At 39.6% G+C, this 22,106-nt stretch overlaps 1 protein-coding gene across 1 annotated transcript in view; it reads right to left on the reverse strand.

The window, feature by feature from the left end:
- Positions 1–3,598: 3,598 nt before the first annotated feature.
- The window catches only part of LOC108345059 (bifunctional aspartokinase/homoserine dehydrogenase 2, chloroplastic), a 53,765-nt gene continuing 35,257 nt past the window's right edge, over positions 3,599–22,106 (reverse strand). The window contains exons 14-18 of the mRNA XM_017583633.2: positions 16,807–16,952; positions 13,032–13,167; positions 4,763–4,846; positions 4,582–4,674; positions 3,599–4,076 (exon numbers count right to left, since the gene is read on the reverse strand). Of these exons, the coding sequence (XP_017439122.1) occupies positions 3,831–4,076; positions 4,582–4,674; positions 4,763–4,846; positions 13,032–13,167; positions 16,807–16,952 (705 nt within the window). The 3' untranslated portion in view covers positions 3,599–3,830. The remainder of the gene's footprint in view (positions 4,077–4,581; positions 4,675–4,762; positions 4,847–13,031; positions 13,168–16,806; positions 16,953–22,106) is intronic.

Consider the following 22,106-nt stretch of genomic DNA (forward strand, 5'->3'; position numbering starts at 1 on the left):
AAAAATAAATTAAAGGCCACGACTTCTTCTCATAAAATTTTTCTCAAAAGGCCTTCATTTTATCTTCTTATCTTTGCATACATCCTTTTACTCATACTAATTGTTGCTATTTTTTGTAGATATATTTTTGACCCAGGTGAAAAATAGAAACCAAAGTTGTGCTTCTTTCTTTCTTCCCGATTTGAGGACAAATCATTTTTAAAGAGGGAGGGAATGATTGCAGCCCCTTTAGGGACTTCCCATCCAAAGAAGTATCAACTTAAGACTAAGAAAGGGAAGTTCAATAAACAAAAGGATCTTTTCTTTCTAAGTCTTAGAATGTTCTCTTTAACTAAATACATTTACCTTGTTTTGTAAGTCACCAATAAGGGTTGAAAACCATAGCCAATCAACCAAAGAAGCTTGGTGAGCTAAGGGAAGCAAAGGAGGTAAAGAAAGGAAGAAAGGAAGTGCTTTCTGGATTGGAAAAGCAAAGCTGATATACAGCATACGGCCAACCAAGCAAACCAGCGTTCCACTTTCTTTTAAAGCATGTTTTCCATATTTTACACGTGAAAAACAACAAACCATGTAGCTTCTTCACTTGAGCACGTTTCAAATGTGTTTCACTTGGAAAACACAAACCATGCTGGTCACTTTCATCAGCATATTGGCAGCTTGTTTTGCACGTTTCAAAGGCTTCTCTTACTATATAAAAGAGAACTTCTTCTTCTTGTAAAAACAACTTGAGTGATATAGTGAATTGCTGCCAAATTGGATTTTTAGCCACTTCTCTCGGGTTCATTGCATTGTGCCACTTTAGTACACTTATCCTCTAGCTTCCTTCCCTCTTGGAAGGCTTTCTGAGTTAGAGACTTCACTTACACACTTCCAAACATCGAAACACATTTTTCACAAACACCTTGCATGCACCAGATCAACCATCAACTTCTTCCATTCCGCTGCCACTTTCTGGTTCTAAGAGCTGCTAATTCTTGAAGATTGGAGCTGCTTCCATTAGAAAGAGGAGCAAGTAAGAAGAGAGAAAAAAGAGGAGGAAAGAAGAAGAGAGTATGAAGAGAAAAAGATAAAAGAAAGGAATGAGAAAGAAAAGAGAGAAAAAGAAGAGATTGATATAAGAGAAGAAGAGGAAGAGTTACTAAAGCCCCCTCCCACTCCCAGAATTAAGGTTGAGACTGAGATGATGAAGGGAGTTTTCCAATCTTTGAACTTTTCTCAATACATCCAACCATTTTTCATAACTCCGACTTTTACTTTTGAAAGATTTTCAACTTCTTTTTCACCTCTCACTATTTTTAACTCCTCAAAATTTTTCAAATCAAACTTTGAGTTGATGTTACCTTCTAGGATACAGTTAACTCAAAGTAAACACAAACAATTTTGTTGAGTAGACCTTCAAATTTTTTAAGTAAATTATTTTGAAGCTTTTATTTGTCTTATGTTGAATATATATGTTTGAAAGACTATCCATTCCAACACAAGAGTTCATTTTTAGTGATATGCCATCAATGTGTCTCTCTCTTTTTAACCTGATTCTTGGTCTTATTTTTAGAAGTTAGGGTTAGTTTTTCTAGAAACATCCCTTGTAACTTTTTCCTTTGCAAAGAGACCTTTTATGCTCACGTATTTAAGGGGCTTTCTTGGTCTTGTGAAAGGGTTTATCACAAACACTTTGTTCAATCTTTGGTGTGAGGTTTCTCCTTTAGAGTAAAGGTTCCCTTGCCTTATCTTGAGCAAGCTCAAGTGGTGGCACTTTACCATTAATCTTAAGGGTTAGTTAGCCTTTGAACCCCTTCAAGTGGCGTGTCATCCCCTCTCTCCATTTCCCTTTCATGTTTCTCCGTTTTTTCTCCATTTACTTGTTATTTAATTCAGTTTATGTGTTTTTAAGACTATCTTCTTTATTTTTCTTGTTTAATGAACTCTCCTCCTCTCTAATGCTTTTTGAAGTGAACCTTCACATTTAAATAGCTTACTATCTTAATGTCCAATGAAAATCTTCACTTAATTTTCTTAAATAACATCACACTATATTGATAAAATATAACAAGAACCTACATCATCCATATTTTCTTCTTGCACCCATAAAAAAATTGAAAAGTCAATTTTACCATCTTCGTCCTTCTCCTCCCTTATCGTACCTCCATATGCTATCTTGCACCTTTCCTAATGTCAAGTGTCTTACATTTTTCAAACCATCTTTAACAAGGGCACTAAAAAATGGATATTCTATATTTTCAAACCATCTTCAAGTGTCCTACATCATCCATATTTTCTTCTTGCACCCATAAAAAAATTGAAAAGTCAATTTTACCATCTTCGTCCTTCTCCTCCCTTATCGTACCTCCATATGCTATCTTGCACCTTTCCTAATGTCAAGTGTCTTACATTTTTCAAACCATCTTTAACAAGGGCACTAAAAAATGGATATTCATAAAAGAAATAGAATCTCCTATATACGTCAAATTATGTATGTGTTGTCTAAGAAACTTGGATGCAAATGATGACCTGCTGAGGAATCATTGACCTTTTTCCAAATGTACTTGTTTAAACATTTACATTTTTGAAATTCTACGTGCATGGATGCCCTATTTCAAGCTTCTGACGACAATAAAGGAACTAAAACATATTTGTCAACTTCTTGATCCCAAACAACTAAAGTTTGTTTCAAGTATCTTAAATCTAAATTTGGCAATTATTGGAATGTAAGTTTCAAAATTGTGCATTACATATTGGATAATTCATAATGTAAATTACATTTAAGATTATCCAATCCGTAATGCAAAGTTGCATTACAAATTGTACAAGATTGCAAAAACACCAAAGCAATTTTGCATTTCAAATTATATAATCTATAATATAATTTTAGATTAAAAATTGTAAAATCAACAATGCAATTTGAATTTTAAATTACCTTATAAATTTGCAATCCAAAATGTAATTTTATTTTATGGATCATACAATCCAAAATGTAATTTGTATTTTAAATTCATTTTCAAATTTACATTATGAATTATGCAATGTAAAATATAAATTTATATTACAAATTATACAATCTAAAATACAAAATAGTATTACAAATTGTATAATCCAAAATATAATTTTACATTGTATAATAAAAAAATATAAATTTGTACTAAAGATTGTACAATTCAATATAATGGTATAATTTTGAAAATTATATAAGGTGCAGGACGAAAATATGGATTAAGAACACCAAAGCAGCTGTTGTAATGACTCGATTTAACATGACTTGGTTTAGTGCAGAATTTTACTAAATTAAAATAAAACCCAAACGAGTTTGATTGTTGTATTTAACATGACTTCCTAAAATTAAAAAAGAAAAACATAACCATGCGTAATCCCGAACACCCGTAATATTTCATGTCTATAATAAAATGAATGGTAATTTCAAATCAATTTAAAACCTTATTCTTCTTTCTAAAATAATTAAATCAATGATAAAATACTAGTTACTAAAAAATATTTAATAGAATAAAATAATACGAAACAAATTCATGATCGTTGGCTTCTACTAAGAATTTCGTGCTGATAAAATTGACTAAAATGTATCATCTGTTTAAAATAAAATAAAAAATTGAATGTAAAAGAAACATCTCTTTTTTATAATATTTCTCTGTTCATTTCTCTCTCCTTTACATATAACTCGCAATCAAGGTTAACTAAATTCTGCTCCATTCCCTTATTAATGTTTCAAACAAAAGATCAATAAAAAAGACGGGTTAACAAGATTACTAAGTTAAAACAATCTACTAAGGAAATCAAGATAAGCAGATAGATCATACAAAATTATACACGCAGATTGACGCTTATGATGGAGCACCAAGATATGAAGCAAGTCGTAAAATATCAGAAAATATTCCACCAGCTGTGACTTGAGCACCAGCTCCTGGCCCACGAACTATCAGAGGCTGATCCTTGTACCTTCTTGTTGTAAATGCAATTATGTTATCAGATCCAGATAATTGTGCAAACGGATGATCCTTCTTGTATCTTCGTAGCTCTACCACTCCTTTTCTATTAATCACGTCCACCACTCCCACATATCTCAAGACCTTCACAGTTCAAATACAACAATCTCAGAGTTGTGTCTGAGGGGCATGAAAAATATATACGAGATGTCCATGTACGTTTATATAGTTAAGGACACAAACAGCACCTCCAAACCACATAAATATATTGTCGTACTTTTTTTACGTGAGATCAAGGTAAATATGGAAAATTAAGGTTGCTTGAAATATATAAAAGCTTCCTTCCACAAGGTTGGAGAGTCTTCGTTAACCAACCAGTTAAATATTTCATTTGGCACTTTATGAATCTAATCAGAAAATGCCCAACCCACCAATTGCGTCTCAAATGAGTATTACTTTATCTTTCTGTCTCATGCACTATGCAAAATTAAAACAAACAAGATATAATTACCTGTGTAAACTTCGAAAATAAAAAATAAAAAGCAAATATAATAGTGACTTTTCTAATTTTTATAACTCTTTCACAAACAATACAAATACTAAGATGTTTGTGCATGAATTATGCATGGCAGACGCAGATAATACTCACTTCCCCGGCATTCTCTGCATCTTCTTGTTTCTTTGTGAACTCCTGATCAAATTTTGATAGCTCTTGCATAAACTCCTGAGCTGATGCACAAACCTGCACCAATTCATCCAAACATTCTTTTAAATCAAAATGCTACACACTAAAACTAAAAAATGCGTAATCAGTAGAAGTTGGTTCTTACTTGTAGTGGTTCTGGCACAAGGCTTTCAACCGGAATATTTGATAGTTCTAGCTTTAATCCAGATTCCCTAGCAAGAATTATAACCTGTAGAGTCAAAGAAGCTTCATGATGTTAAATTTAAATGGCCACTGTCAGGATTACATGCAGCATAAAAATGCTATCATGAACCAAGATTTGCATTGTAGTTAATGGTTAAACATGACTATCACATGAAACAGGCAAATATGATATTTTACCACATCAAATAGAGAAATATCTCAGCAAATATTTGTCATTATTAATCATTTTCGAACAAACTATTAACCTCTGAATCCTTAATGGTTTCGTGCTACCCTCCATCTGGTCTATTGTTCTTACTGGAATTTATACAGGCCTTCTATATGCCTAAAACACCTAAAGCACCTAAATCAAGCGTCTATTAACTTTTCTAATAAATGGTGCTAGTCCAGCTTTCTCTCTATTTCATTATCTTAATCCTTATCTTATTAAAGTATAACCACTTATGCTCCATAGCATTCTCATTTCTACTAGGACATGTAATGTTTATGCTAGGAGGAAGGCTGTTAAAAAATAGGTTGTTACATGTTGTTAGGAGGTTTGGGCTGCTATAGTCTCCTTAGCGGGAAGACTATATATAGGTGTGGTTGGGTCTTAAGCAGGGTTACGTTTTATGAAAGTTTGAGAGGCTGGACAGGATTAGTAGCATCCTTTGTGAAGGGAAACATTTTCCCCTTATTGTTTTCTTGTACTTAGGTTTTGGTGAAATAAAAGATACCTATTCAGTGCTAGGTGTGGGTGTCACTTGTGTTTTTGCGTGTGAAATTGCACGTTTTGGGTTTCTCTCAATCAAGAAACTTAGGAGGTTGTTTCAAGAGTTAGTTATATATAAGGGAGAGTAAGTGTTTGTCAGGGGACACGTTTTGTACTGTTTGTAGTTGAGACAGGATCAGCACATCCTGTGAGGGAGGAAGACAGGCTTCGTTGATAATGTTGTACATTGTTGTGTGTTTTCCTGAAATAAAGAAATAGTGTTCTTTGTTGTGTTTCATTTTCTGGAGTTAAACCAGAATAGTATTCAAGGTTTCTTGCTCTTAGGAAACCTAACAGTGGTCCGACCTACCGGATATCAGAAAGGGTGTAGTGATGGAGGGAAGAATCAGCACAATTGAAAGGTTGGTCAGCGAATAGGGAAGGGCTATTGAGGAGGTAAGAGATGGGCAGTAAGAACTCAAACAAATTATGGGAGTTCTAATGAAAAACTCCAAGAAACCTGATAGAAGTTCGGAGGACAGCCAAGGGTCTGTGAATGGGGAGAAATGGGGAAACAAGGACGAGATTGATGAGGAACTTGAAGAAGAAAGGGGAGAAACACAAAAAAGCTGGATCAAGAGAGTGGATTTGCCTACATTTGAAGGCGTGGATCCGGTGGGATGGTTGTCAAGAGCAGAGAAGTTTTTTGAGATCCAGAACCTTTCAGCAAAGGAAAGAATAAGATTGGCCTTCATCAGCATGGAGGGAGAGGCCAGCCACTGGTTCCAATTCCGGAAAAAGAAAACCAAGAACCCATCTTGGGAGGAGCTGAAAGAGGCATTAATTTGGAGGTTTGGTGGTAAAGATAGGTGCATGATGTTTGAGAAACTAGCTGCGATAAGGCAGAATGGGTCTGTGGAACACTATATTCAAGAATTTGAGAGGCTAGTGGCACAACTCACTAAGTTGACAGAAGAGCAGTTGATGGGGTACTTCTTTGCAAGGCTGCAGGGGAATATCAAGAGCCAAATCAGACCCAACAACCCTAAAATCTTCTAAGGGTTATGGAGATAGCAGGGATGTATAGGAGGTTACAGCAGATCCTAGACTAGACAAGGGGGTGGTCATAAGGGGAAATCAATCTACAAGGAGATTTCAGGGGAGTTTTGGGAGTAGTTCCAGAACTGAGACATACAACGGGACCAAGAGTGGACAGAGTAACACCAGTGAGATAAGTACAGCAAGGAAAGAGGGGGCCAGTACTGTAGGAATATCCAAGAGTGGCAGTAATATAACAGGGGATAACCGTAGCAGAGGGATAAGAAACCTGCGTTATCCAGAATACATCCGAAGGAGGGAAGAGGGAAGGTGTTTTCACTATGGAGGTCCATATAGTCCAGGCCATAGGTGCCCCGAAAGGAGTATCAGGATTTTCATTACGGCCGAAGATGAGGAAGAAGGTGAAGGTGAGAAAAGGGGGAAATGGAGCAGAAGTGTATAGAGCTATCAGCCTTCTCAGCAGGAAACTTTGAAACCACAGCTTTAAGGGAGTTCCTAGGTCTCACTGGCTACTATAAGAGGTTTATAAGGAATCATGGGAGAATAGTGAAACCCCTCACGTACCTGTTAAAGAAGGGCAAGTTTGACTGGACCCTTAGCAGCACAGAAGCCATCCAAGACCTCAAAACAGGCAGCCATCACCACAGCACTTGTGTTGTCTTTGCCTTCTCAGACCTTCCATATAGAGTGTGATGCCTCTAGAAAGGGGTTGAGGGTAGTGTTATCTCAAATTAAGAGACCCATTGCATATTTCAGTAAGGCTTTGTTACAAGCATCCCTTTCAAAGTCCATATATGAAAAAGAATTGATGCCCTTGGTGCTAGCCATCCAACACTGGAGGCCCTACTTATTAGGCCAGAAATTTCTAGTGCATACTGACCAAAGGAGTTTGAGGTATCTCCTGGAACAAAGGATTACTACTCAAAACCAGCAAAACTAGTTGGCCAAACTATTGGGTTATGAGTTTGAAATCGTAAATAGATCGAGGAGTGTGGCTAATGCCTTATCCAAAACAAAGGAGGAAAAGGAGGAGGAAGGGAAGGAACTTAGGGTGATTGCTAGATCCTTTTGGCAAGAGTTCCAGTCAATTATAGAAGAAATCAAGGGAGACCCAAGCATGCAAAAGATCAAGAAAGACCTGGAAGCAGACCTTGAATCACACCCAGCCTACACATTCGAGCATGACCGTCTCCGTTACAAAGGGAGACTGGTTTTGTTTGCCCAGTTAGAATGGATTCTGAAACTAATAACAGAATTCCACATGACACCCAATCACTATATTAGGTAGGGATGATGAAGTCCATAACAGATTTTGCGGCTTCTTGCTTGGTCTGCCAGCATCACAAGTATTTGGCTACCTCACCTCAAGGGTTACTACAACCCCTACCTATACCACAAGCGATATGGAAAGAAATAAGCATGGATTTCATTGTAATTCTACCTAAATCGCATCAGTACGATGTAATATTCGTCGTGGTGGATAGGCTGAGTAACTATGGCCACTTCATACCCATAAAGCACCAGTATTCGGAAAAAACTATAGTAGAAGTGTTTGTAAGAGATGCGGTTAAATTGCACGGCATATCGTCGTCCATAGTGGTCCATAGTGAGCCACAGAGACCCCACATTTCTGAGCCTGTTTTAGAAAGAATTGTTCAGACTTCAGAGGACAAAATTGTTGATGAGCACAGCCTATCACCTAGAGACAGATGGCCAGACAAAAGTGTTGAATAGGACCCTTGAGATCTATTTAAGGTGCTTCAGCTCAAAACAGCCCAGAAGTTGGAGTACTATTCTTCCATGGGCGAAGTACTGCTATAACACTAGTTCCAGGGGTCTACCAAGTGCACTCCTTTTGAAGTGGTGAATAAGCTTGCTTCCCCATCCCTAGCCCGTTTTGTGCCAGGTGAGACAGCATGGAGGCAATGGCACAGGAGTTACAACATAGGGATGAGGCTTTGAAACAACTAAGGTATCACTTGGGAAGGGCACAAGACCAAATGGCTAAATTTGCCAACATATAACGTAGGTCGTCCGTGATTAAAGAAAGGGATTGGGTATATTTAAAAATTAGACCGCATAGGCAAGTATCCATGCCTACATGACTACATCCTAAGCTGTCAGTGGCGTTCAGGCTACAATTGCCAGAAACTGCCCGTATCCACCCGGGTTTTCATTTTTCCCAACTCAATTTGGCAGTAGGAACCCAACCGATCAAAAAGGAGTTACCAAAGGACTTTCAAGAAAGAGGGACAAGATGTGGGCCACAAAAAGTGTTGGAGAGAAGGACAATAGAGCTACAAGATGAACTAGTGGCCCAAGTACTCATTGAGTGGCTGGATGGAGGACTGGAAGCTGCCACCTCGGAAGATGTGGCGACCATGAAAGACTAATTCCTAGATTTTCACCTTGAGGACAAGTTTGTTAAGAGGCCGATGAGTAATGATAGGGTCTTAAGGGTTGATATCAGGAAAAAAGGGGGAAAAACAGAAAATAAAATAAAATGAAGGGGGGAGTTGGTTAGGTAGTTACGTAGGAGGTTGTTTTAGGAGTTAGCTATATAAGGGGGAATAAGTGTCTGTCAGGAGACACGTTTTGTACTATTTGTAGTTGAGACAGGCTTCCTTGATAGTGTTGTAAATTATTGTGTTTTTCTTAAATAAAGAAAGTGTTCTTTGTTGAGTTTCGTTTTCTGGAGTTAAACCATGTTAGATGTTAAGACGTGTGTTTATGTTAATTGGGCTCAGCCCATTCAATATTAAGGGTCTTGGCCCATATCTTACATTATAAATAAACTACTCTATGTGTATGCAAAAGACACAAGGGATATTTCTCCCAATCTTCTCTATTTCTCACATGGTATTTAGAGCATAGGATTAGTTCCAGCCAACTCCACGGTCTACGACACACATCACTGTCGTCGCCGCCGCCGTCGCCAGAGTTCTAGAATAGACTGACGACCACACCATCGGAATCGTCTCGGCCGGGCGACCACCGTGGTACAAAGATCGCGGCAAACGGACCACCCACACGCCGCCACGCACCGCCGCAGCAGTCGCCGGCGCCGCCGCAAGTGTCGGGGCGTCGCCGGAGAGTTCCGCTGCCGATCAGAACCGTCGTGATCGCCTCCTCGCCCTCTTTCTGGATCTGTGGTCATTGCGTCAATCAGACCACTTTGGATTTTTAGGGTTTCTCCCTCTCCATGGCGTCTTCCTCATCTACAAACACCTCTGTTGGTGGCGCATCTTCTGATCCCTCAATATACACCAATTATGTGAATATACACTTGTCCATTGACAAGTTAGATGGCACAAATTGTGCAACATGGGCGTCTGACATCAAACTTTGGTTGAAGAGTCAGGGGTACTTATATCACCTTACTCAAAATGTGACTACTGCTACCACAGATGACACTTCCCGTTAGATGAAAATTGATGCCTATTCCAGATGTATTGTTATAAATTGATGCATTGTTATAAGTCCACCATTCACTCCTCACTAAAACAAATGTTTCGATCGTATGAAACATGTTCAGAAGTATGGGCACAAGCGAAGTTGTTATACACAAATGACACTCAGCGTCTTTATGGTGTTTGTCAGGACCTATTAACTGTTATTGGTCCGCGTAGTCCTGGTTCCATGGCAGAATATTTGGGGACCTAGTCGTATTAAGTCCACTTTAGGTTTTCAGTATTTTGTTACCTTTATTGATGACTATTCCAGATGTACTTGGTTGTTTTTAATGAAGAATCGTTCTGAGTTGTTTTCTATGAACAAAACATGTAGACCCAAAAACTCTAAGAGGTAATGCATGTAGAGGGTCTTGAGGAAATAAGATAGAATGAGGGATTTTGTTATCTAGGACAGAAGATGGCATGCGGTTAATAAGATAACATGCAGTGAGAACTTCATCACCCCAAAAACGTGAGGGTACTTGACCATGAATTAGAAGTGTATGAGTTGTTTCAATAAGGTGTCTATTCTTGCGCTCAGCCACCCCATTTTGTTGAGGGGTATAAGCACATGAGGTTTGGTGAAGAATTCCATGAGAAGCCATAAAATGTTTAAATGGTTGAGAAAGGTATTCACGGTCGTTATCACTGTGTAAAGTTCGAATAGAAACCCCAAACTGTGTTTTTATTTCATTGAAAAATGATTGGAAAATGGGAAACAACTTAGAACGATTCTTCATTAAAAACAACCAAGTATATCTGGAATAGTCATCAATAAAGGTAACAAAATACTGAAAACCTAAAGTGGATTTAACACGACTAGGTCCCCAAATATCAGAATGAACCAATGAAAAGGGGGACGACGCTCGTTGTGAGACACTACAAGGAAAGGAACTACGAGTATGCTTTCCTAAATGACAAGACTCACACGACAAACTTGATAATTTTGACAACCTCAAGACAAGTTGTTGCAGTTTGGCAAGACTAGGATGACCTAACTGAGCATGAAGAAGGAATACGCTCTACCCGTAACCCTTCTCCCCATTATATTGTTCTTAGTTACCACAGATTATCTCCATCTTTTTACACATGTCTCTCATCCATTTCTTCTGTGTCAATTCCCAAGTCTGTGGGTGATGCCTTAACTCATCCTGGTTGGCGTCAAGCCATGCTGGATGAATTAAGTGCTTTATAGAAAAGTGGAACTTGAGAGCTTGTCCAATTACAATCTGGAAAGTCTGTTGTTGGTTGCAGGTGGGTGTATGCTATCAAGGTTGGCCCTGATGGCACAATTGATCGTCTGAAAGCTCGACTGGTTGCCAAAGGCTACATACAGATTTTTGGTTTGGATTATGCTGATACTTTCTCTCCAGTGGCAAAAATGACCTCTGTTCGCCTATTCATTGCCATGGTCGCTCTTCGACAATGGCCTCTTTACCAACTTGATGTCAAAAATTCTTTCCTTAATGGTGATTTGCATGAAGAAATTTATATGGAGCAATCGCCCGGCTTTGTTGCTCAGGGGAGTCATCTGGATTGGTATGTCGTCTTCACAAATCTTTATATGGCCTAAAACAGTCTCCTCGGGCCTGGTTTGGTAAATTCAGTTGTGTTGTTCAACAATTTGGTATGTCTCGCAATGAAGCGGATCATTCAGTGTTCTATTGCCACTCAAGTGCTGGATGTATCTACTTAATAGTGTATGTCGATGATATTGTTCTCATAAGAAGCGACTATCTTGGCATCTCTCAGATGAAACAACACCTTTGTCATCATTTTGAAACCAAAGATCTTGGCAAACTCTGGTACTTTTTGGGTATTGAAGTAGCACAATCCAACACTGGTATTGTCATATCTCAGAGGAAGTATGCGTTAGACATCTTGGAGGAAAGAGGGTTAATGAACTCTAAATTAAACTATCTTACTGTTACACGTCCTGACATTTCCTTCGCAGTTAGCATGGTGAGTCAATTCCTAAACTCCCCATGTGAAGACCATTGGGATGCAGTTGTTCGCATACTGAAGTATATTAAAGGATCACCTAAAAAATGTTTGTTATATGGTCCTAACAACGATACAAAAATCGTTTGCTATTCAGATGTTGATTGGGCTGGTTCCCCTTCTGATAGGAGGTCTACTTCTGGATATTGTGTCTCTATTGGTGGCAACCTGATATCTCGAAAAAGTAAGAAGCAAAGTGTTATGGCAAGGTCCAGCGCAGAAGCAGAATATAGAGTTATGGCATCAGCTACTTGTGAGCTTGTGTGGCTTAAACAATTACTTAGTGAATTGAAATTTGGAGATGTCACTTCATGACACTTATATGTGATAATCAAGCTACTCTCCATATTAGCTCTAACCCTGTCTTCCATGAGAGAACCAAGCACATTGAAGTTGATTGTCATTTTATTCGAGAAAAAATTATATCTGGAGATATCAAGACTGAGTTCGTTAACTCAAGTAACCAGTTGGCTGACATATTCACTAAGTCCTTACGAGGACCTAGAATTGACTATCTTTGTAACAAGCTTGGAACATATGATTTATATGCTCCAGCTAGAGGGGGAGTGTTAGATGTTAAGATGTATGTTTATGTTAATTGGGCTCAACCCATTCTGTATTAAGGGCCTTGGCCCATATCTTACATTATAAATAAACTACCCTATGTGTATGCAAAAGACACAAGGGATATTTCTCCCAATCTTCTCTATTTCTCACAAGCCAGAATAGTGTTCAAGGTTTCTTTCAATCAAGAAACTAACAAGTTTGTTTTCTTGTTGGCCTTGCGCCACCCAAAACGAATCAGCTTGAAAATTCTTAGGACTTCAATAAAAGTAGGTCACCATACACCATGTTGAAGTGAGAAGAGAGTATAGATTAGGTTATTTGCACAAAGTAACCTAACAACATGTCTCGTGAAAAAAATTACAGGATGGGTGCTTTATACACAGCATAAAAGAGTTAATTAACATGACAACAAAATTTGGTAAACATATACCACACTGTACCTTTCGAGCAACATCTGTTCCAGACAAATCATCCCTTGGATCTGGCTCAGTATAACCAGCTTCCTTTGCTTCAGCAACTACCTCACTAAAAGCTCGACCATCCTTGAAGTTATTAAATATGTAACTCAAAGTCCCACTGCAAAACCAGAAGCAATACCTATGGTGAATGGTAAATGAATAATGCCTCTGGACATTGACAATCCATAAAATACGATCAAAGTTATGACAGAATTAAAACTGTAAAATAATTCTAAAGGGCTTAATTGATCCCTTTCACGATCTTCAATTTATAAGACTAAATTGATACAAAAGTACATGATATTTAGGCTAACCATACATACAATATAATCATGATAAATAAGGTAATCTTAGACACAATATAATCATGATAAATAAGGTAACCCTTGACACAATATAATCATGATAAAATAGGATAAATATCCTACCACTCCCCCTCAAGCTGGAGCATACAAATTGTATGTACCAAGCTTGGAACAAATAAACTCAATTCGAGGACCCCTTAATGACTTGGTCAATATATCTGCGAGTTGATCGTTTGACCCAATAAACTCAGTGCATATTTCTTTAGTCAACAACTTTTCACGAACAAAATGACAATCAATTTCTATATGTTTAGTCCTCTCGTGAAACACTAGATTTGATGCAATGTGGAGAGCAGCTTGATTGTCGCAATCCATCTTCATAGTATGGATGTCACAGAATTTAACCTCTTGAAGGAATTGTTTCACCCATATAAGTTCACATGTTAGTGATACCATTGCCCTATACTCGGCTTCAGCGGTTGATCGAGCTACTACATTTTGTTTCTTACTTTTTCATGAAATAATGTTTCCTCCTAGAAAAACACAATATCCTGTAGTAGACCGTATATCAATAGGTGAACCTGCCCAATCTGCATCACAATACCCAGAGCCCTGAATGCTTCCAAGATCCTTGGTTTGAAAATGTCTACACAAGTACTCTTAGTTGAGATATTCCAACAACATCATTTCCTGTAAGATCCTAATTGACATGACTCACATTCTTAGGTTTGGAGACCACTAAGTTCAGGACACATCTTTTTTAATTTGGACAAATGAGGATGGCCAAGTCGATCATGTAGCACTTTAGGATTAGGAGCAGCAAGGACACCCTCGGACGAGATCCAAAATGGTATAATCCACTAGCTTCATATCCTTCTCCAATCTGTCTCCCCGAACCACGCTCCTATATAACAAAAGATTTATGATCAAAGGTTATTGAACAATTTAACATTTTGGTCAATTGGTTTAGGGAAATTAAATTAAAAGGACAATTAGGGACAAAAAGGACAGAGTTGAAATTGAGGGAGGGAGACAAAGAAACATGATTGACTCCTTTGGAGGAAGTTTTAGATCCATTTGCAAGGGTTATGAAATGAAGTTTTTCTCGAAAGGAAATAGATGAGAACAAAGAGGTATTAACAGAAATGTGATCAGAAGCACCTGAATCAATTACCCATGAATTTTGACCTTCCATAGATTGAGAAACGCAAGCGGTTGATGTATTGGGAGATTGAGATGGTTGTGCCAAGCTTTTAGACTTTAACCTTAAATACTCTTGATATTCATCCTCAGAAAACATAGAACTGGAAGTTTCAGTCTTCGAAGTGGAAGTTTCAGTCTTTGAAATATTGTCGGTTTTGGAAGAGAAACCATGTAAGGAGTAGCAATTCTCTTAGTGTGACCCATCCTTTTACCGTATGTGCATTGAGGACGTCCCCGACCTCCTCGTCCTCCTCTTGTAGTGCCACGTCCTCCTCTTCCTCGTGTGGCAACCATGACAGATGGTTCCACTAGTTCATGCGCTTCTTGAGTTTGAGGTACCAGGACACACAGAAGGCGAGTGGTCAATGTTTCCATGGAGGGGACCTCATGAGACTAGTTAGAAGTTGATCTCTGAGATGATCAAAATCGGGATGTAGGGCACGAAGGATCAACACCATGTAAAATTTGTCTAGTTTCTTTTTCATATCCTCTACTGGGTCTGCTTCCAAACACATCCTGAGTTCTTCGACAGCAAATTGGGCTTCAGCCATGAAGGACACCATATCATGGTCTGCCATTTTAAGAGATGCAAGCTTGTTCGTAGTGTCATAGAGACATTGAATATCGTTGGCATAAATTCTTTGGGCTTTCTTCCAAAAGGAGTGACAAGTTTTGAAAGCCCTCAAAGATACAAGAAGTTTGGGTTCCACTGATTGCCATAACAGGACACACAACTGGAAATCTGCTTGTTTCCACTGATCAGCTTTTTCAGTAGGCACATGGCTTCACTCTCACTCAAGGTGGTCATAATGCCCTTGGCCAAGGAACCACATTTCAACGGCAGCAGACCATGATAGATAATTTTTTCCTTTTAGCTTCTCGGAGGTGATTGATGGACTTCCGGAGAAGGAAAGAGTACTGCCAGACGCCATTTCTGAAGAAAACGAATAGTACCAGCGAGGAACAAGAAAACCCTAAGGCTTTAGACGAACGGAACTTGGATAGCGATGGACGACGGTGGCCGGCGGCGGACAGTGGCCGGCGACGGGCGACGGTGGCTGGCGGCAGACAATGGCCAGCGGCGGGCAGCGGCAGACGGTGGCGGGCGGCGACGGACTGTGGCGCCGGACAGATATTACGAGACAGAAACCAGAGCGGGATTGACCCGCTCTGATACCAACTTGAGAATTAAACTGTAAAATAATTCTAGAGGGCTTAATTGATCCCTCTCACGATCTTCTATTTATAAGAATAAATTGATACAAAAGTACATGATAAATAGGGTAACCCTAGACACAATATAATCATGATAAATAGGGTAATCCTAGACACAGTATAATCATGATAAATAAGGTAACCCTTGACACAATATAATCATGATAAAATAGGATAAATATCCTAACATATACAATAGGGCAGCTCATTTTTGTAAGGGATGCATGCACCCCTTAGTTTTGCTGTGGAGGCACATTCAAGGAAGGCACCGCAATACATACCTGTTCTGAGGTGGACTCCTCCAAGTTTCTTTGGGTGAAATGTAACACAAATGGTGCTGCAAAAGGGACACCATAAAGAGTATGGTGTGGTGGAATTTTTAGAGACTAAAGATCTACTATCATTCGATGATTATTGGCTTTTCTAGGAGTTTAGAATGCTTTATATGCAGGGGCAATGGTGTAGTCATTGCTATGGAAATGGCTTTTCCTAAAGGTCAGAGCAAACTATGGATTTAGTGTGACTCAGTTAGTCTACAAATTAATTCCATGGCATATTAGATATAGAAGGATTAATTGTATGGAGAAAAGTATACACGTCAATTTATATTTTACGCACATATATAGGGAATGTAACTGATATGCTGATAGGCTTGCTAATTATGGTGCAAACTAAGGGTTAAAGTTGGTTGGATAACATAGCAACATTTATTTCTCCAGAAACTTTTAGAGATAGGTTTAAGTTACCATATTACCGTATTATTTTCTTGTTTTAATGTGATTTTGAGATATTGCACATGACTGATGTTAGTGGGGCCAACATAATTGGGATGGCAAACAACATAGTGATACTTTTGCACCTCCATTTTAGTTAAAACAACGTTTTAATTTGTTTGTGTTAAAAGTGAGAAAATTATAAGAGGTTGGACAAATGAGACAAAGCAAGACTTGAGAATTTTGACACTGTCCATACAAATTTTAAGGCAAAAAAATAAAATAAAATAAAATAAAGAGGATTAACGCATCAAAGCATACCTAAATATCCCTTCAATTTGCAATATTTTGTCTCCAGTTTCAAGAAGGCCACGTAAAGTGCTGACAATGGGAAGACCAGCCCCAACCGTAGCTTCATAGAAGTAGTGTGTGTAGGATTGCCTTTGAAGAGCTCTTAACCTCAAATACTGGATACAGAGAACAATGGTATGAAAATTTTCCAGAGATAGTAGTAAGTAGGCTACAAAGTAATCATCATTAGAAGCAGTATAGGTACTAGCAAAAGCTGCTCAAGCTTAAAGAAAGCACTTCCACAATAAACAAAAACTATTAAAACATATACTCAAAGTACTTGTTCAACCAGAAGAACATGATCATAATCCATTGCCTATTGTTGATTGCTCTAGCAGTTTTATACTGACCATAAATGATGGCAAACGCCCCAGCCATGGCCAGCGCATACAAGAAGAGTGGGCCTCAACTGAGCTTTGTGAGCCTCAGTTGAGTTGAGTGGGTCCAAGCTCTTTTTCTCATGGGCCAATAATAATTGTAAATAAGTAGAATAGGTTTACTTTGGAACTTGTATTTTGGGCCAAGTAGTGCAGGATTTGTTGGTCTTATATTGGGCCTTGTTTTAGGCTTTGGACCTAGTAGTGTAGTTTTTGGCCTTGTTTTAGGCTTTGGGCCAAGTAGTGCAGGAATTGCTCCCTTGGAGGCTTTGAGTGTAAAGATTGGCATAATAATAGCAGAATTATTCAGTTTTCTATCTCTTATCTCTGGTGTGGTGTGTGTGAGTGAGGACATTAGATAGATTTCTTACGAAGAAACCTATCAAACTGTTAGACACTTGTGCAATTCGTTATGAGTTTAGTTAAATCTGGTTTAGAGATAAAAAATAAGAGTGAGAAAATTGTTTCAATCTGAAACTATGTGAGTCATTATAAAGTGTGTACATCTCATAATAAAACTGAGTAGCACGCCATGAAAAAAGTCTTATATGTAGTACTTATAAAATCCTATATAGTCTTGTATTAGCTTACCCTGACTAAGAAAGAGGATTTAAGTCTAATTCAAACTTATAAAACAAACTTGTAAAGTGAAATTTACAGGACATGTTATAAGTAGGTCATATATCTAATCAATGTCAAATCTCCAACACACTAGTAACACCGAAAATTAGACATCACAAACGTGGAACAAGATATTTGTGGATGGTCCTCCTCATTAGGATTGATTTTATAATATCTTAGAAAGTGGATTTAGTTTAGATAAATAAAAGAGACTATATTTTAGAGAGCTTAATCACTCCTCTAATCCAATGAGTAGAGGTAAGAGCAAAGATCAACACTAGAGTCAAAGGTAAAGAGATAGGTACAACTCAAGTACAATATATAGTAGTTTTCAGGAACAACTACTTTCTACCTATATTTAATCCCTATTCTAACACTCTTCCTCAAGTTTGAGTATACAAATTGTATATACCAAGCCGGAGCATACAGATTTTATGTAACAACCTTGGAACAAATAAACTTAATCTGAGGTCTCCTTAATGACTTGGTCAACACATCTGTGAGTTGGTAATTTGATCCAACAAACTCAGTACATATTTCTTTTGTCAACAACTTTTCACAAACTAAATGACAATCAATTTCTATACGTTTAGTTCTCTCGTGAAACACTGAATTTGATGCAATGTGGAGAGCAGCTTTGTTATTGCAATACATCTTCATAGTCTGGATGAAGCCAAGCTCTTGAAGTAACTGTTTTACCAATATATGTTCACATGTTAGTGATGTCATTGCCCTGTATTCAGCTTTAGCGGTTGATCGAGTCACTACATTTTGTTTCTTACTTTTCCATGAAATAATGTTTTCTCCAAGAAAACACAATATCCAGTAGTAGATCGCCTGTCAATAGGTGAACCTGCCCAATCTGCATCACACAACCAAGAAACCTGAATGCTTCCTTTATCTAGGAGTTGTCTAGGAGTTGTTATTATGCTTCCTAAAATAGCTCCCTAGCCTGGTATATATGGATTGTGTTAGAATTATTGTATTTGTATTTAGATGTGAGTTGTGAGTGTGCTGTATGTGAGTGTGTGTGAGGTGTGTACCACTCACTTACTCCTATAAGTATAGGATTAAGTGAAGGGATGTAACATGTAAGAGAACCATTTCATTCAATACAATACCATTTTCACATGGTATCAGAGCAGGTTCTCTAATCTACCTCTAGGGTCTCTACTGTCTGCCGGCGGCCGGCCGTCATGGCCGCCGGCAGCCCCTACAGTTTCCGGTGACAGCCCTCAAATTCCATTTTCTCTTCTTCTCTGTGCACCCGTTCAGACCGAGTGTGCCACTGCTGTTGCCGCCACTTTCCGCTGCCATCGCTGCTGACTCCGTCGCCACCGCCGCCGCCGCTGCCGCCGCCGCCGCCGGCCACCGTCACAGTTTCGACGGGTGACCATCGGATCTGGACCGTCTCCTTGAGCGACGGCCAACCCTACCGGAGACAGGACCAGAATCCTCCGAACGCGCCGCCACTGAGCTCTTCTTTCCGGCCAGTCCGCCGCCGGCCGTCACCGTTTCGACCGGTGACCAGCAGATCTGGAGCGTCTCCTCGAGCGACGGCCAACCCCGCCAGAGTCAACACCAGATTCCTCTCAACGCGCCTCCACGCGGCTCCTCTTTCCGGTAGATCTCGGACGCGTATAGCCACGCGCCGCCTTGTCGCCGGCCACCGTCACCGTTCCGACCAGCGACCACTGGATCTGGCTCGCCTCTTCACGCGACGACCAACTCCACCGGTGCCGGCGTCCGAAACCTCCGCACCAGCTGTCACGCGCCGCTTCTTCTCGGCCAGTCTCGGCCGCGTGTTCTGCACGCGCCGCCTTCCCGGTGCCGGAGTTTCCCCGCGACACCTCCATAGCCGTCGTCGGAGCTCCCTCTCTTTGTTTCGACCATCAGAGCAGCCATTGCTGCCATCTTCGTCTCTGCCGTTGGTGTCCAGGCGCCGTTTTGCAACTGTCCGACGCCGTGTGCCGCTGACCAGGCGCCGTTTGCCACTGTCCAGCCATTGTTTGCCTCTGTCCGCTCCGTCTGCCGCTGTCCAGGTGCCGTTTCCACTGTCCGGCGCCGTTTCCGCTGTCCGGCACCGTTTTGTCGTTGTCCAAGCGAAGTTTGCCGCTGTTCGGCACTGTTTGCCACTTTTCGGTGCTAGAGTTAGCTCGATGTTTGGCACTGTTTGCCGTTGTTCAGTGCTAGGGTTAGCACTGTTTGCTGCTGTTTGGTGCTAGAGTTAGCACAGTTTGCCGCTGTTCGGTGCTAGAGTTAGCCCGATCTTCTTGCACTATTTGCTGCTGTTCGGCACAGCCATTGTTCGGTGCTAGAGTTAGCCCGATCTTCTTGTGATACACTGCAACGTATCACCACTTAGGAGTTGTCCAGCAAAGAATTTTGGACCTTCAATTTGGATCTTTGATGCCTCTGTTTCAGCATTGTAGCTTAATCTTGTGTTTTGTTTTAGTGGTCCAGCAACTGTGATATTCCACATTTCCGCCGTTCACACTAAGGGGGAGTACGTTTCCAAGACACTGCAAGTCACATGTATATGGGTGTAGTCCCTGCAGTTTTGTAGATTTCAGCTACTACTGTTGATCCCGTCACCCAGCCATCATTGATGAGGATTTAGTGTAGTCCCTGCAGTTTTGAAGCTCTTAGCTTTCAGCTACCACTGTTGATCCCGTCACTCATCCATCATTGATTGGAGAATCAGTCCTTGCAGTTTGTCATTGGCCACCAATGCTTTCCTTCATCCACTTTTGAAGTTGAAGTTTCACAAGCTGCTGTTGTCCATCTATGTTTGCCTCACACACTTGAAGACAAATCATCTAGTTCAACACCGAGTTCATCTATTCCAAGCTTAGTACATACAATATGTATGCTCTAGCTTGAGGGGGAGTGTTAGAATTATTGTATTTGTATTTAGATGTGAGTTGTGAGTGTGCTGTATGTGAGTGTGTGTGAGGTGTGTACCACTCACTTACTCCTATAAGTATAGGATTAAGTGAAGGGATGTAACATGTAAGAGAACCATTTCATTCAATACAATACCATTTTCACAGATTGTACTCTCAGCATAATAATAATATAAGATTTTACCCTAAATTCTGAGAATCAAGCCTTGTAATAATGAGATAAATCAATTTTTCAATCAGCCTCCTATATCTCTCTGGATCGGGGAATAACTCACCTTCTTCTGCCGTTAATTTTTTATTTGAGTCCGTAGGACTGTCTACCGGTCTACAATAAATCATGCCTGTTTCTTGTAAAATATCAAGAGCATACTTCCTTTGGGAGATTACAACTCCATCTTTTGATTGAGCTACTTCAATGCCTAAGATTCAAGGCTTCCCAGATCCTTGGTTTGAAAATGTCTACATAAGTATTCCTTCAGTTGAGATATTCCAGCAGTATCATTTCTTGTAATAATTATATCATCAACATATACTATTAAGTAAACACATTTTCTAAGAGATGTATGACAATAAAAGACCGAATGATCTGTTTCACTCCGTTTTAGCCCAAAATTTTGAACAATGGAGCTGAATTTTTCAAACCAAGCACGCAACGATTGCTCGACGCCATATAGAGATTGGTGCAATTTCCAGACCATTCCAAACTCCCCCACAGCAACAAACCCAGGAGGTTGCTCCAAATAAACTTCTTCCTCAAGATATCTGTGCAGGAATGCATTTTTGATATCCAATTGATGAAGTGGCCAGTGATGAATTGCAGCCATTGCAAAGAAGAGACAAATGGTACTCATCTTGGCCATGGGAGTGAAAGTGTCACAGTAATCAAGGCCATAAACCTAAGTGTACCCTTTGGCAACTAACCGAGCTTTGAGCCGAACAAGTTCACCATCAATGCCGACTTCCATTGCATACACCCATCGACAACCAACATCCTCTTTGCCCGAGGAAGGGGCATACGAGCTCCCAAGTATTACTATGGTCAAGAGCTTGCATTTCTGCAATCATGGTTTGTCGCCATCAAGGATGATCAAGTGCTTCTTTCACATTCTTGGGTATGACAACAGAAGACATTGAGGATAAAAGAGAAAAATAGGGGTCGACAATTGATGATAGCTAAGAAAATTATAAATGGGATGAGGGTTTCGAGTGGAACGAGTATTTTTTCTGAAGGCAATAGGCCATGCTGAATCATCTTCACGAGGAAGCATGGTAGGACGTGGCGGGGGCGATGGAGAAGAATTTGAAGGAGATTCACCATTTTCTAGGAGGAGTGGATTATCCATCAGGGTCCTATGTCGGAAGATAT

This window comes from Vigna angularis, chromosome 1 (genome assembly GCF_016808095.1).
Source record: "Vigna angularis cultivar LongXiaoDou No.4 chromosome 1, ASM1680809v1, whole genome shotgun sequence".
Lineage (NCBI taxonomy): Eukaryota > Viridiplantae > Streptophyta > Magnoliopsida > Fabales > Fabaceae > Vigna > Vigna angularis.